Source organism: Trematomus bernacchii, unplaced genomic scaffold, assembly GCF_902827165.1.
Source record: "Trematomus bernacchii unplaced genomic scaffold, fTreBer1.1, whole genome shotgun sequence".
Lineage (NCBI taxonomy): Eukaryota > Metazoa > Chordata > Actinopteri > Perciformes > Nototheniidae > Trematomus > Trematomus bernacchii.
Window position 1 is genome coordinate 22,670,737 of NW_022988043.1, and position 11,989 is coordinate 22,682,725.

Sequence of the window (11,989 nt, forward strand, 5' to 3'; positions counted from 1 at the left end):
TAAAGTGTCTTTGAGCATTGGATAAAGCACTTGGAACTAAAATGTATTATTATTATTATTAATCTTTTTAAAGAGGCCCTATTATGTGCATAGGTTCACGTCAGATAGAGTTTTCCTTTGTTTTCTTCTGTAACATAATGACATCACTGTTTAACAATTGCGCTCTCGGCTAGCGCTCCAACACATTGCACGTCATGTGCTAAAGGGTTGGGACATTTCCGACACATCTCAAAGCAGTTGACCAATCAAAAAAGAGCCGTCCAGCTAACCAATCAGAGCAGACAGGGCTCTGGTTTCAGACAGAGGGTGAAAAGAGGTGCTGCAGCACAGGCTGTATGAGAACAATAAAGAGCTTTTTGAACATTAAAGCATGAAGACATGTCCCAGTAGAGACACTACATACTCATTTGAACCTGAAAAGGAGCATAATATGTCCTCTTTAATCTTATAAAATCATATGAATGGTGACATCCAGACTGTATTCTGACCCTCAGTGATCATGCTTTGTTGTTTCAGGTCTGAGTCGTATCCTGAAAAGCCGCGGCGAGATGATTCGTAACCGCACAGTGGATTGGGCTCTGGGAGAGTACATGGCCTTCGGATCTCTGCTGCAGGAGGGAACCCACATCAGGCTGTCGGGGCAGGACGTGGAGCGAGGCACGTTCAGGTAATTACCCAGAACCTCATCTGCGTCCATCTCTTCTAATGTTCTCCTCCTGCTTTGGGGTGAGTTCTTGGACCGAATTTTAGTTCGGCTCAGGAGCAGAAAGTTAGTCGAGGTTCAGGTTCTCTCTGGAGGAAATGAAACCGCTGTTTTGTATTAGATGTAGAAGTGTGTTTCAACATGCAGACAACTATCCTGATTCAGAATATCAAATGTTTTAATAGTTTTGCATCTATAAAAACAAAATATCACCTTTTTTTTAATTTAATCAACCTTAGATGAAGTACATGAACAGTTTCCAACATTTTCCCTTTTTGTACCATACTTGCCTCGTGTGAGTGTAAAGCAGCCTTTTGTTTCCAACTTTCTTTGTCCAACATATTTTCAATATTTACAATTGTTTAGAGATCATTTCAAATAATTTTGCTTAAGAAAAACAATGTCCAGGAACATCAAAATAGATGTGTATGTATCTAATAACTAAACTGTCCTTTAACAGTTGATAACCTGTGAAAGGATACCTCCAATCTCCCCTCAAAGAACATCACTTCAAGTTCAAATCAAATCATTGGTATCCTTGATCTACACATGATGGAGTGATGTGTGATTCATTGTAGCTGCATATATTTAGCAGACCGTTCAGGCAGTCACACCTGTAATTCAAACCTAGTGGAGCAAGGGAATAATAATAATGTCTACCTCTATTTCCCCAGGCAGGACTGGGTTATTCTTAATGTACACCATTGCCAATGGCATCTGTTTACCGTTTACCACTTCCCAAAAATCATTCAGTGCTTAAAGCAGAAGTAGGGAGTCAGTATAGAGTGGCGAAGTCCCTCCCCTTCCGGTGGACCTCCATGGGACCTTATTTCGGAAAAATTATGTATTGAAGTCAATGGAGAGAGAAAGATTATCTTTCGATCCCGTTTGAATTGTGCCATGAATTACACATATGATGTTTGTCAATTTAAAAGATAATTTTGCAAGTCAAAAAAAAAAAAAAGTGTCGTAAAACTGTGAAGTAACACATTTGTTTGTGTGAAACGCTCAAAGAACTACATCTGATCTCTGGTCAACAACACACGTCACCAAGATGGCCGTCACTACTGTCTTGTCAACACAAGAGACTACCCTCACTATCACTACAATGAAACACGTCCTGAAGAATGTCATGCAAAGCTGCCTGCCTTCCTTCCTTTGATTCTCTCTGAACTGCCTGGTCGTTTTAATGTTTAATGTCAACCATTTGTGCAGATAGCATGAAGTAGAGAAGATCGCTAGCGTTAGCGTTAGCATTTCTCCCCCGGGCTTAAATTGTGTATTATAGAATGATCACACCGGTGACAGTACTATTCAAAGGGTTCACGAAATATGACTACTACTCTTACTGTTTAACATTTTGGGTTACTTAATGTTACTTCATGTTAAGGCTAATAAAAATGACAAGGCTGTAATGCTAACTAACGTGCTAGCTACTAGCTAGGTAGCTAACTTGATCCACACACTCCTCTTTCATCAGACGGGAAGCGAAAGAACGAGCAAGACCCATTGCTGGTATAATAACAACCTGGTACTAAGCACACAGGCACAAAGTTATCTTATCTTAGCCAGCGCCATATAGATAGATTCTATCTATATGGCGCTGATCGTATATATACGGTATTATACGTGTATCGTAGTGTCTCAATTGTGACATCACTTACGCGACTCTGGGATTTGTAGTCTTTCTAGTTTCGTATTTTTCAAAGTCTTATATTTCAACAGTTTTAAGACAAACTGTGACTTTTTTGACATGGAAATGATTTTTTAAGATTGACAAACATCATATGTGTAATTCATGGCACAATTCAAACGGGATCGAAAGATAAGTTTTCTCTCCCCATTGACTTCAATGCATAACTTTTCCGGAATAAGGTCCCATACCCCGGAAGTAAGTGGGAGGGACTTCGCCACTCTATAAAGATCTAATAACTTTGGTATCTATTTTCTTATAATGATCAAATCAAGAGATTGAAATTAAATATTCTTGGGTTAGTAAGAACCAGCCAAGTAAGCTTCACATAAACAATTGTTGATTTCCTGCAGTGGAGAACAGAGAGAAAGTATGAGATCAAATGACACAGTTCTGTAATGTTGTCCTACACACTCAACCTGTCGTCCTCTTTCAGCCACCGTCACCATGTGCTCCACGATCAGAACGTGGACAAGAGGATCTGCATTCCCATGAACCACCTCTCTCCTGACCAGGCGCCGTACACCGTCTGCAACAGCTCGCTGTCCGAGTACGGAGTCCTCGGTGAGGCTTCACTGTTCCTCTGCAGCCTCACATAAAGCTCCGAATGATCTCATTCTGAACACCATGAGCATAACCAGAGGCCCCACCCCCCCATTTCCCCCATATTTTATTTAAGATATCAGACCCTCCCTTTTAAAGCATAGGTTATTTTCTCTAAGGCCAGACAATGAGAGATATTTAACATATTGTTAAATTAAGTCTGTTATCGGATCGCGAAAGAGGCTGTCATCAGACTGGCAGGGGCTGTTACCTGCTCTGCTCAACCCCCTCTGTTTAAATGTTGTTTCTTTAGACCTAATGTCTCTTGTAATACCTGTGTTGTATTTGTTTCTGAAACATGACACTGTGTTTGTGAAACGTGTTCAGTTTGTTTGAGGAGTTATGGCAGGAAATTAGCTCCATAATTACGACTGTCGTGCTAACTGCACAAAAGGAATCAGAGCACCCAAGGCCACATTTCTGTGCAAAGTTACCATTTGGTGTTTACACTGAATCTGTGGGCATGTAAGCAGGCCCTTCACTGGCTATAGGTTTCAATAAATAAAACGTAGTTATCATTGAATTACTGGTTCAATTGGGCCAGGGCAAAAAGGCATGTCAGGGTGTGCATGAATATCAGTGCTGTAAAGTAACTAGGTACTTACTTTACTCAAGTACACTTGTGAGATACTAGTACTTTACTGGAGTATTTCATTCTTATTTTGCTACTTTGTACTTCTACCCCACTACCATTCAGATGAATCGTGTACTTACTTTGCAGAATTGGATTAATGATGAAATATAATCAAGTGTTAAATCAGACTTTAGTTCCACCTGGAGTAAATTCACAAGCTACCCTGCAGTATACAAAGTCATTCAAGCTGCACCTTTACCAGCTTTGAGAACACAATACTTTTGTATTGTTACTTAAGTAACATTTGCAATGCAGGACTTTTACTTGTAACATAGTATTCGTACACTCTGGTACTTCTACTTTTACTTAAGTACAAAATATGAGTACTTCTTTCACCACTGATGAATATAGGAAAACTGGACTAGTCTTCTGTCTGTAGATTAACAGCATAAATGTCTATATTGTCTGTTGTGTGTGTCTGTAGGCTTCGAGTTGGGTTTTGCGATGGCGAGTCCCAACGCTCTGATCCTGTGGGAGGCTCAGTTTGGAGACTTCCACAACACGGCCCAGTGCATCATCGACCAGTTCATTTGTCCCGGGCAGGCCAAGTGGGTCCGGCAGAACGGCATCGTGCTGCTGCTGCCGCACGGCATGGAGGGCATGGTGAGGAACACACACACACACACACACACACACACACACACACACGTACGTACGTACGTACGTACAGCGTGGTGTAGACATTATGTCTGAGACTACAGGCTGATAACAGACATCTCTGGCTTTTTTAAAGACATAAATATAATAATACTTTTACTATATTGAAAGAAAGATATAAGTTCAGTGATAAGGCAAAAGGAAATCAGTCATTAATTCCAATTTAACTGGAAGAATATACCCAACAATAATGTTTTTAAAAAACTACAATTATAAACATGTTTTAAATAAAATGGCAGGCAATGTTTAATTGGGCAAGGCACAACAATGTTTAAGACGTAATTTTAAAATACGTCACTGAAATACTTTAATTTATCCGTGATCTTTAAGTGGAAAATATAAGTTGTTTAACTCCTATCATAAAGAGGAACATATCAGCACAAACTGTGATTTTTAATTCCTTATTTCTGGCATCTAACAAAAAACATTTCGCAATAAAGCTGACTTGACCAGGGAACTGGAAAAGTCATTATATATAAATATTTTGTTCACCGATCTGCTACTGGCCCGGCCCGTCTGTTACATTTTAAAACTCATAGTGGCCCCCGAGCCAAAAGGTTTGCCCACCCCTGAGAGTGTGTATAAGTGTGTGAGGGCTTGTTTGTGTCTGCAGGGTCCGGAACATTCTTCAGCTCGTCCAGAGAGATTCCTCCAGATGTGCAACGACGACCCCGACGTCATGCCGGTAAAACTGCTGTTTTGGCTTCTGAGCACTTTGAGATCATAACAGTCCTCTTTTTAATACATAAGCTTCTTTGAACATTAGGAAAAGCGCTATACAAATCCCATGTAGTATTATTATTATTATTATTATTATTATAACATTACATTTAGCTGAAGCTTTTATCAGTGCAATAAACCCTAAAGATACTGACTCAGAACAACAAGACAAGTGCAGATATAGTCACTTCAAAAAGACAAATTGTAAGTGCTGGTGCATTAGTGATCAGCCTTGAAACATATTGCTCCTCCGTCCACTGTACGATCAGTGTGCTACTGTACTGTAGTTTATTCAGATTCCTTTAATAGAACTTCTTATGTCACATGTGTGCCACGACTATTCTGAAGACCCTGTCGTACCTGAATCCCACATTGGGACCAGATCACCGTCTCACTATTCAGATTTCTGAAGGGATTAACATTATGTATGTTTATTTTTAATATGGAAGGTTATTTATTTGTAGGTAGGTAGATTTGGTTTTTAGGTAAAAGACAAGGGATCCTTTATGACACAAATTCCAAAATAACATGGTAGCAAGCAAATCTCCAATACAGAACCCTCTGCTCCATCATATCAAAAAACATTTCAAAACCAATTGTACAAACATGAGTAATCCAGAAAGTTAATAAATAAATGAGTTGAAAAATCTAAAAGCTACTTTTGATCATTTCTGGCCTATTTTGTAACACAACATTACCTGTTTCTGGTACAATATAGTTCAAAATGTGTTTTCCCAGCTCATTTCAATATGTCATTTATTTAGACATCTCATTATGATCTCACAGAGAGAGTTTCTGCTCTTTAGGACAAGTTACCAAACCATGACATTAAAGAAAAAGACAGAATTGACCCGATAAAACATGAACGTCGTGGTATTGTAAATGTCAAAATAGGACAGTTTCCTAAGACAAAAGAATCGCTGCTGCAGGTCATACGTTGTTGGACATGTGAGATTAGTTCTGCATAATTCTAGCAGGTCATTTCTCCAAGACGAGGTCAGACACCATTTTCAAAAATCACATCGCAGCTGCACGGCCACCCGTCATTTTTAAACTCACTCTCGTGGCCTGAGGCAGGTACCAAGAGTTTAGGATGGATAACTGATGTACAGCCTGAAGAGGAATCTCTATAGCAGCTATACTTTAGGGCTTCATTATTTATGTTGCAAGTATTGATTTTGTATATGATTTGTTAAAGCAATTCCTCTCCCCCTCTCTCAGAGCCTCACAGAGGACTTTGCGGTGAATCAGCTCTACGACTGTAACTGGATCGTGGTGAACTGTTCGTCTCCTGGAAACTACTTCCATGTCCTCAGACGACAGATCCATCTGCCATTCAGAAAGCCTGTGAGACTCACACACACACACACACACTCATGGCTGTCTGAATATATACGAGCACTCGCTCTTCCTCCTCCTATTTCTCCTCTTCATCCTCTCCTATCTCCTAATCCTATTCATCTTCTTCTTCTATCCTATTCTATTCACTTTTGAAAAACGGTCTCTCTATACTCTTGATACTCCAGTTAGGTTGTGTAATGACCATTTGACCTGATAAACGTCCTGTGTGTCCCTCCAGCTGATTGTCTTCACTCCCAAATCTCTGCTGCGTCTCCCAGAAGCCAGATCCAGCTTTGACATGATGCTTCCTGGTACCATTATAATCATAATTGATCACAATAAAAATAATGTTTCAAAGGGCTCAGTGTGACCTTCAGTGTCTCTCCTGCAGGGACTCAGTTCCAGAGGCTGATCCCAGAGGGAGGCTTAGCGTCGCAGAGCCCGGAGGAGGTGAAGCGCCTGATCTTCTGCACAGGGAAGATTTACTACGAGCTGGTGAAAGAGAGGAAGAACAGAGGCATGGAGTCTACTGTGGCCATCGCCCGCATGGAGCAGGTACACACACACACACACACACACACACACACACACACACACACACACACACACACACCTTTGAACCTAATTCACCTTTGAACCTGCATCTGTAACAATGAGTGGACCAAAGAAAAGAAAAGTCGACAATGAGTGCCGAGTGTTTAATGAGGAGTGGACAGCTAAATATTTTTTCACCGATCTGCTACTGGCCCGGCCCGTCTGTCAAATTTGTCTGAATAGCCGGTGAGGGCGATTCCCAGAGAGCTTTCTACAATCATGCCTTTACTTTAATATGCAAACAAATCAACCTATAGTAAAGCTTTGTTATAAATATTTTTAAGCTAATAGAAATGTTTATTTTTAAGGGTTAGATGGACATTATATTGAAATCTTATCAACCTCTTAGCATCACAGTAACATGTCCCACACAAACATACTCTTTGTCCCACATGTGGCTTGTTGGCACCTGGTCACCCTATGAGGGGGGGGACGTTTAAGGATGAGTTGCTCAGTGACCTCCCCCTCTGATTTTGAGGGCGTTAATAATCTTTTTTGCATATAGATTTTATGACCTGACTTTGTCAGCATTGACCCTTCAAGGTTCAGGGCTGATTTCAGGCCATTTCTAACCCATGAAACAACCATTTATTTTAATACATTTGAGTAAGAAGAGGCAATTTAACACCAGTGTTGATGTGTGTCTCAGTTGAGTCGTAGCATTTAGTTAATTCTTCCAAAAACATGTTTAATTGTTCAGTACATTACTTTAAAATGTGTTTCCCTTTCTTCCCTCCAGCTGTCCCCGTTCCCCTTCGACCAGGTGAAGGCCGAGTCGGAGCTTTATGCCAATGCTGACCTGGTTTGGTGTCAGGAGGAGCACAAGAACCAGGGTTACTATGACTATGTGAAGCCCCGCATCAGGACCACCATCCAGAGAGCCAAACCTGTGTGGTGAGCATCCCCATCCTCCATATGAGCAGGGGGCTGGATACTTTGCTGTTTAAATGTCTTAAATCAACCTTTCAAAAGTCTTCAAAATGCTAAGATTTGGGCAGACACATTTTATTTACCTTTTTTTAATTAGTTAGTAATAACGATTTGGTTATATAGTTTACTGAAAGCTTAACGTCACTGATAAGAGCACAGAACTGCCACAACATGTTTTGTTAGATGGTGAGGCTCATGCAGATAAGCAGGTGCTTTGGCATGCTGGAAAGAAAATGGGAATTTTGGTTTAACATATTTTTGCACTAGCAAGTTACAGCATAAGACTTAAAACTCTTAATAAGCATCGTAACTTACGTGATCCGCGCTTGTCTGTCACGATCTGTTGTTTGTGTGAACGCAGGAATGGTGAGTAACTTTAAAGGTCACCTATTATTAGGGATGCTCCGATCGCCAATTTTGGGGCCGATCGCCGGAATCAGTATCGGCCGATCGCCGATCCGATCGAGTGGGCGGGGCCTATGGGGATCTTCCATTTAAAGTGATGTTTAAAACTCAGTTAATGGGGTTCATTCACTGGAGCTTCCACAAACAACAACCAACATAATTATTACATTCAAATGAAGTACATTATTCAAGTTTACATTAACTTTGGATAATACCACGGGAGAAATGAGCGGAAGCGCTCTCTTTTCCTCTCTCTCTCTCTCTCTCTCTCTCTCTCTCTCTCTCCCTCTCCTGACAGCCTGTCAGTATCTCCTGCAGCTCACTGATCCAGTAATGAGTGACCCGACAGTGAAGAATAAACATATGTATAACTAGTTTAGCTTGTTCCAGAGGTAGATCAAATAGCTAAGTGTGTTAGGTCTAACTCTTAATGTGTGTTCTGCTCCGTTCACCGGTCCGTCACAGCGGGTGGAGCTGCAGGATTTCTGCTTCACACACGTTGCATACCGCTATTTTATTGTCATTTTCGGACACTTAAAATAATGCCAGACTGGTGAAGCCATTTTGGCAAGCTTGTTTTGCCGCGCACAGAGAAAAGTGTCATGTATTTTACGTCATGTGATCGGCTCTCCCGATCGGCCTTTATAGAGAGCACCGATCGATCGGCAGAGAGTGAATATCGGCTGATATCGATCGGCGGCCGATCGATCGGAGCATCCCTACCTATTATGCTAAATCCACTTTTTCATGTCTTCTACATCAACATGTGTCCCCTCTGTGTAAAGAGATTCTGAAAGTTTCAGGAAAAAAGATTCGCTCACTTTTTGTCCTGATCCATAAAAACCTGTCTGAAAATGAGCTGATCAGATTTTGGCCACTTTATGATGTCATAACGCTTTTTTGGCTTGTGTAATCAATAGCCAATCACCAACCAAGGTAACCCCCCCCCCCATAATCCACACTATACATACAATTAATCAATGTGAATTCTGTTTTTCCCCTAAATAATAACAAAATTATTTTGTAAAAATACTGTTAAAGAACCGGATCGATAAAACGTATTTGTAATTGTTTCAATTAGGCCTCATTACTTCACAGTGGCACAGGATCATCTGCCAATACAAGCACTTTTGTTCATGTTCAATCCATAATAAAATATAAAATTATAGTTGGGTCTTTTATGTCTTGTTATTATTAGCAGAGACAATGTAATGTTTGTACAACTATATACAATTAATTCTACCAATCTCGGTGGGAACCAGATTAGGGGGGGCTCGAAAATATTTCCAATTACACAACATTACGCTCTTATCATGGCTGCCACTGAGGTACCTCAGGGTCATTTCACTCCGTTAGGAACCTTCCTAAACTGAACTGAGAATTCGACTGCAACCCAAGTGTCAGCTCAGGTAATTTGACCTTTGACCCCCCCCCTCTCTCTCTCTCTCTCTCTCTCCAGGTATGCTGGCAGAGGCCCCGCTGCCGCCCCAGCGACAGGAAACAAGAAGGCTCACCTGATGGAGCTGAAGCGCTTACTGGACAACGCCTTCGGCCTGGACGCGTTCAAAGACCAGCAGTAGACCTGTGACCTATGACCTCTGACCTGCAACACCTGGAATAAACCTTCACCTGTCTGACCTTTGACCCCCAACCCTCCTGGATTCAGTGTTGACACTTTTGTTGCATCAACACACACACTCACACACACATTGTAATACTGCATATGCTAATAATACATTTGCGTACTTCTACAATTACAGCACACTGCAGATTCTCCAAACATGGTGAAATACTTAGTACACAAGTACTGCATATTACAAAGTACACAGTGTACTACATAAAGATCATCACTAATTTTACAGTTTAAAAACTGCAGAAATTGATACAACTTATTGGGGACTTTGTATGGGAAAAATATATATATTACTTAATATTCTGGAATATTCCAGATTTTCTTGCGAATATAAACATTTATTATCTCAGAGTATATTCAAGTTTTTCTCCGTAACTTTATATCTTCGGGGAATATAAAATGTTTCTTTGTAAATGTGCCACTTTGATATCAGAGAATCTCCACGTTTTCTCTGAAGAAATTCATTGTTACTCCGACGTCTTATTCCAGTAACCTGAGACCGACCTGCAGTGTGTACATTATGGTATCTGTATTTGGTATTATTGTAGCAGACGCATTGTGTTATTATTCTATTCGTAGTATATGAGTGTACTACTGAAGTACACAATGTACTACTGCAGTAAAGACATGAACTGTCAGTGCAGTACTACAGCAGCACTCTGCTCCACTACAGCAACACAACATGTAGCTTTAACACAGACTACTACTGATACAAAGTATTTGATACTAAAGCATCTGAACTCGAGTAATACATGATATACAGAGTCTAAAGATGGACAGAGATGTCATTGAGAGAAAATGCAACAGATGACAAAGCTCCTGTTGCTTTAAATTCACTGTCAATTCAATATATTAGAAACGCTGATCTAGCAATGCAAGAACTACAAGATTGTGCTCTTAAATCAGCAACATTTTGAACAAGGTCTGGTGCTGTGGAACAACAGAAGTTTGGGCCTTTTTCTCTGTTCTGCAGTCGAGACATGAAGACATTTTAGCCAACATGAAACAAACTGTTAGAAAAATAAGAAAATAAAAAGTTGACTGTGGTGGAGTGAAGCCTGAACCCGAGTTTAAAGGTCAAACACACACACACACACACACACCTTCCTCCGTCCACACACACTCCAGCTGTATTATGTAACAGCAGGTCAGCAGTCATTACGTCACCATCATCTCTACTTCCCCTGAAGCGTTGCAGGAAACATTTGACTTTTAGTTTATCATAAATGCTCATTAGCATATGTAGCGCTCCCTGTTGAAAGCCAATGGGAATACGGCTAGCTGGTACAGTGAGAGTGGAATCTCTACAGCAGGTGGAGGCTTTTCTTACCTTTCAGCAGGTATGTTAAAGAACAAGTCTGTCACTAGTCACCATGGCAGCGCTTAACTCGCACATTGAGATTTTAATGTTTTACTTTGACAAAGGATTTTTGGGGAATAAAATGGAGGTCTGTGCCATCAGGCGTCCCTACAGGAGCTCAACCAAATGCACTGCTGAATATGATTTAATCCCTCGGCTTCTTTTCTTTAGCTCTCTCTCTCTTCTCTCGCGAGCGTTTATCTCGTGCCAAAACAGAGCGTCTCATGTTTTTCTTATTTACTTCTTCGTGTTTCAGCTGAATGAACTCTTGTCAGCAGGAAATAAAATCGCCTGGTTTTTGAAAAATAAAATGACAACAGAAGATGAAATCAGCTGCTGCAAATGGTGTTCTGGGCTTCTGTGAGACAAAGAAAATGATTTATTTATTTTCATAATAGGGGATTGAAATTCTCTTTATTCTTTTTTGCTTCATTCAATAAAGAATACAGTATGTACTGAAGAGCTGTTTGTTTTCCTTTATTTACATTATGTTTCTTTTGTAACAGCGGCAGCCTTTATTTTAATATGAAATTGGTGGGCCGGCGGTACCGAAGTGGGCCGGAGTCCCGGGCTGATTTGTAGTCCCAGTCCGCCCCTGTCAACACCAACACAGTTTTTTTTCTCTGCCATCCAGAGATATGAGAAGACAAAACTGGTCTAAGGTCATTGATCAACATGTTGTCCCATCTGCTTCCACACAGCTTAAACTGGCCTTC

General features: G+C 40.6%; 1 protein-coding gene across 2 annotated transcripts in view; it reads left to right on the forward strand.

Moving 5' to 3' along the window:
• ogdha (oxoglutarate (alpha-ketoglutarate) dehydrogenase a (lipoamide)) overlaps window positions 1-11,733 on the forward strand; it is a 43,374-nt gene extending 31,641 nt beyond the window's left edge. Inside the window, exons 15-23 of one of the 2 annotated variants that reach the window (XM_034118741.1) lie at window positions 517-667; window positions 2,833-2,960; window positions 4,058-4,236; window positions 4,904-4,975; window positions 6,232-6,357; window positions 6,590-6,662; window positions 6,743-6,906; window positions 7,685-7,839; window positions 9,740-11,733. In XM_034118741.1, coding sequence (XP_033974632.1) covers window positions 517-667; window positions 2,833-2,960; window positions 4,058-4,236; window positions 4,904-4,975; window positions 6,232-6,357; window positions 6,590-6,662; window positions 6,743-6,906; window positions 7,685-7,839; window positions 9,740-9,860 — 1,169 coding nt within the window. In that variant the 3' untranslated portion in view covers window positions 9,861-11,733. Of the gene's footprint in view, window positions 1-516; window positions 668-2,832; window positions 2,961-4,057; window positions 4,237-4,903; window positions 4,976-6,231; window positions 6,358-6,589; window positions 6,663-6,742; window positions 6,907-7,684; window positions 7,840-9,739 lie in introns of those variants that run through there. The other variant, XR_004554995.1, reaches the window with a different exon arrangement.
• Window positions 11,734-11,989: the final 256 nt, after the last annotated feature.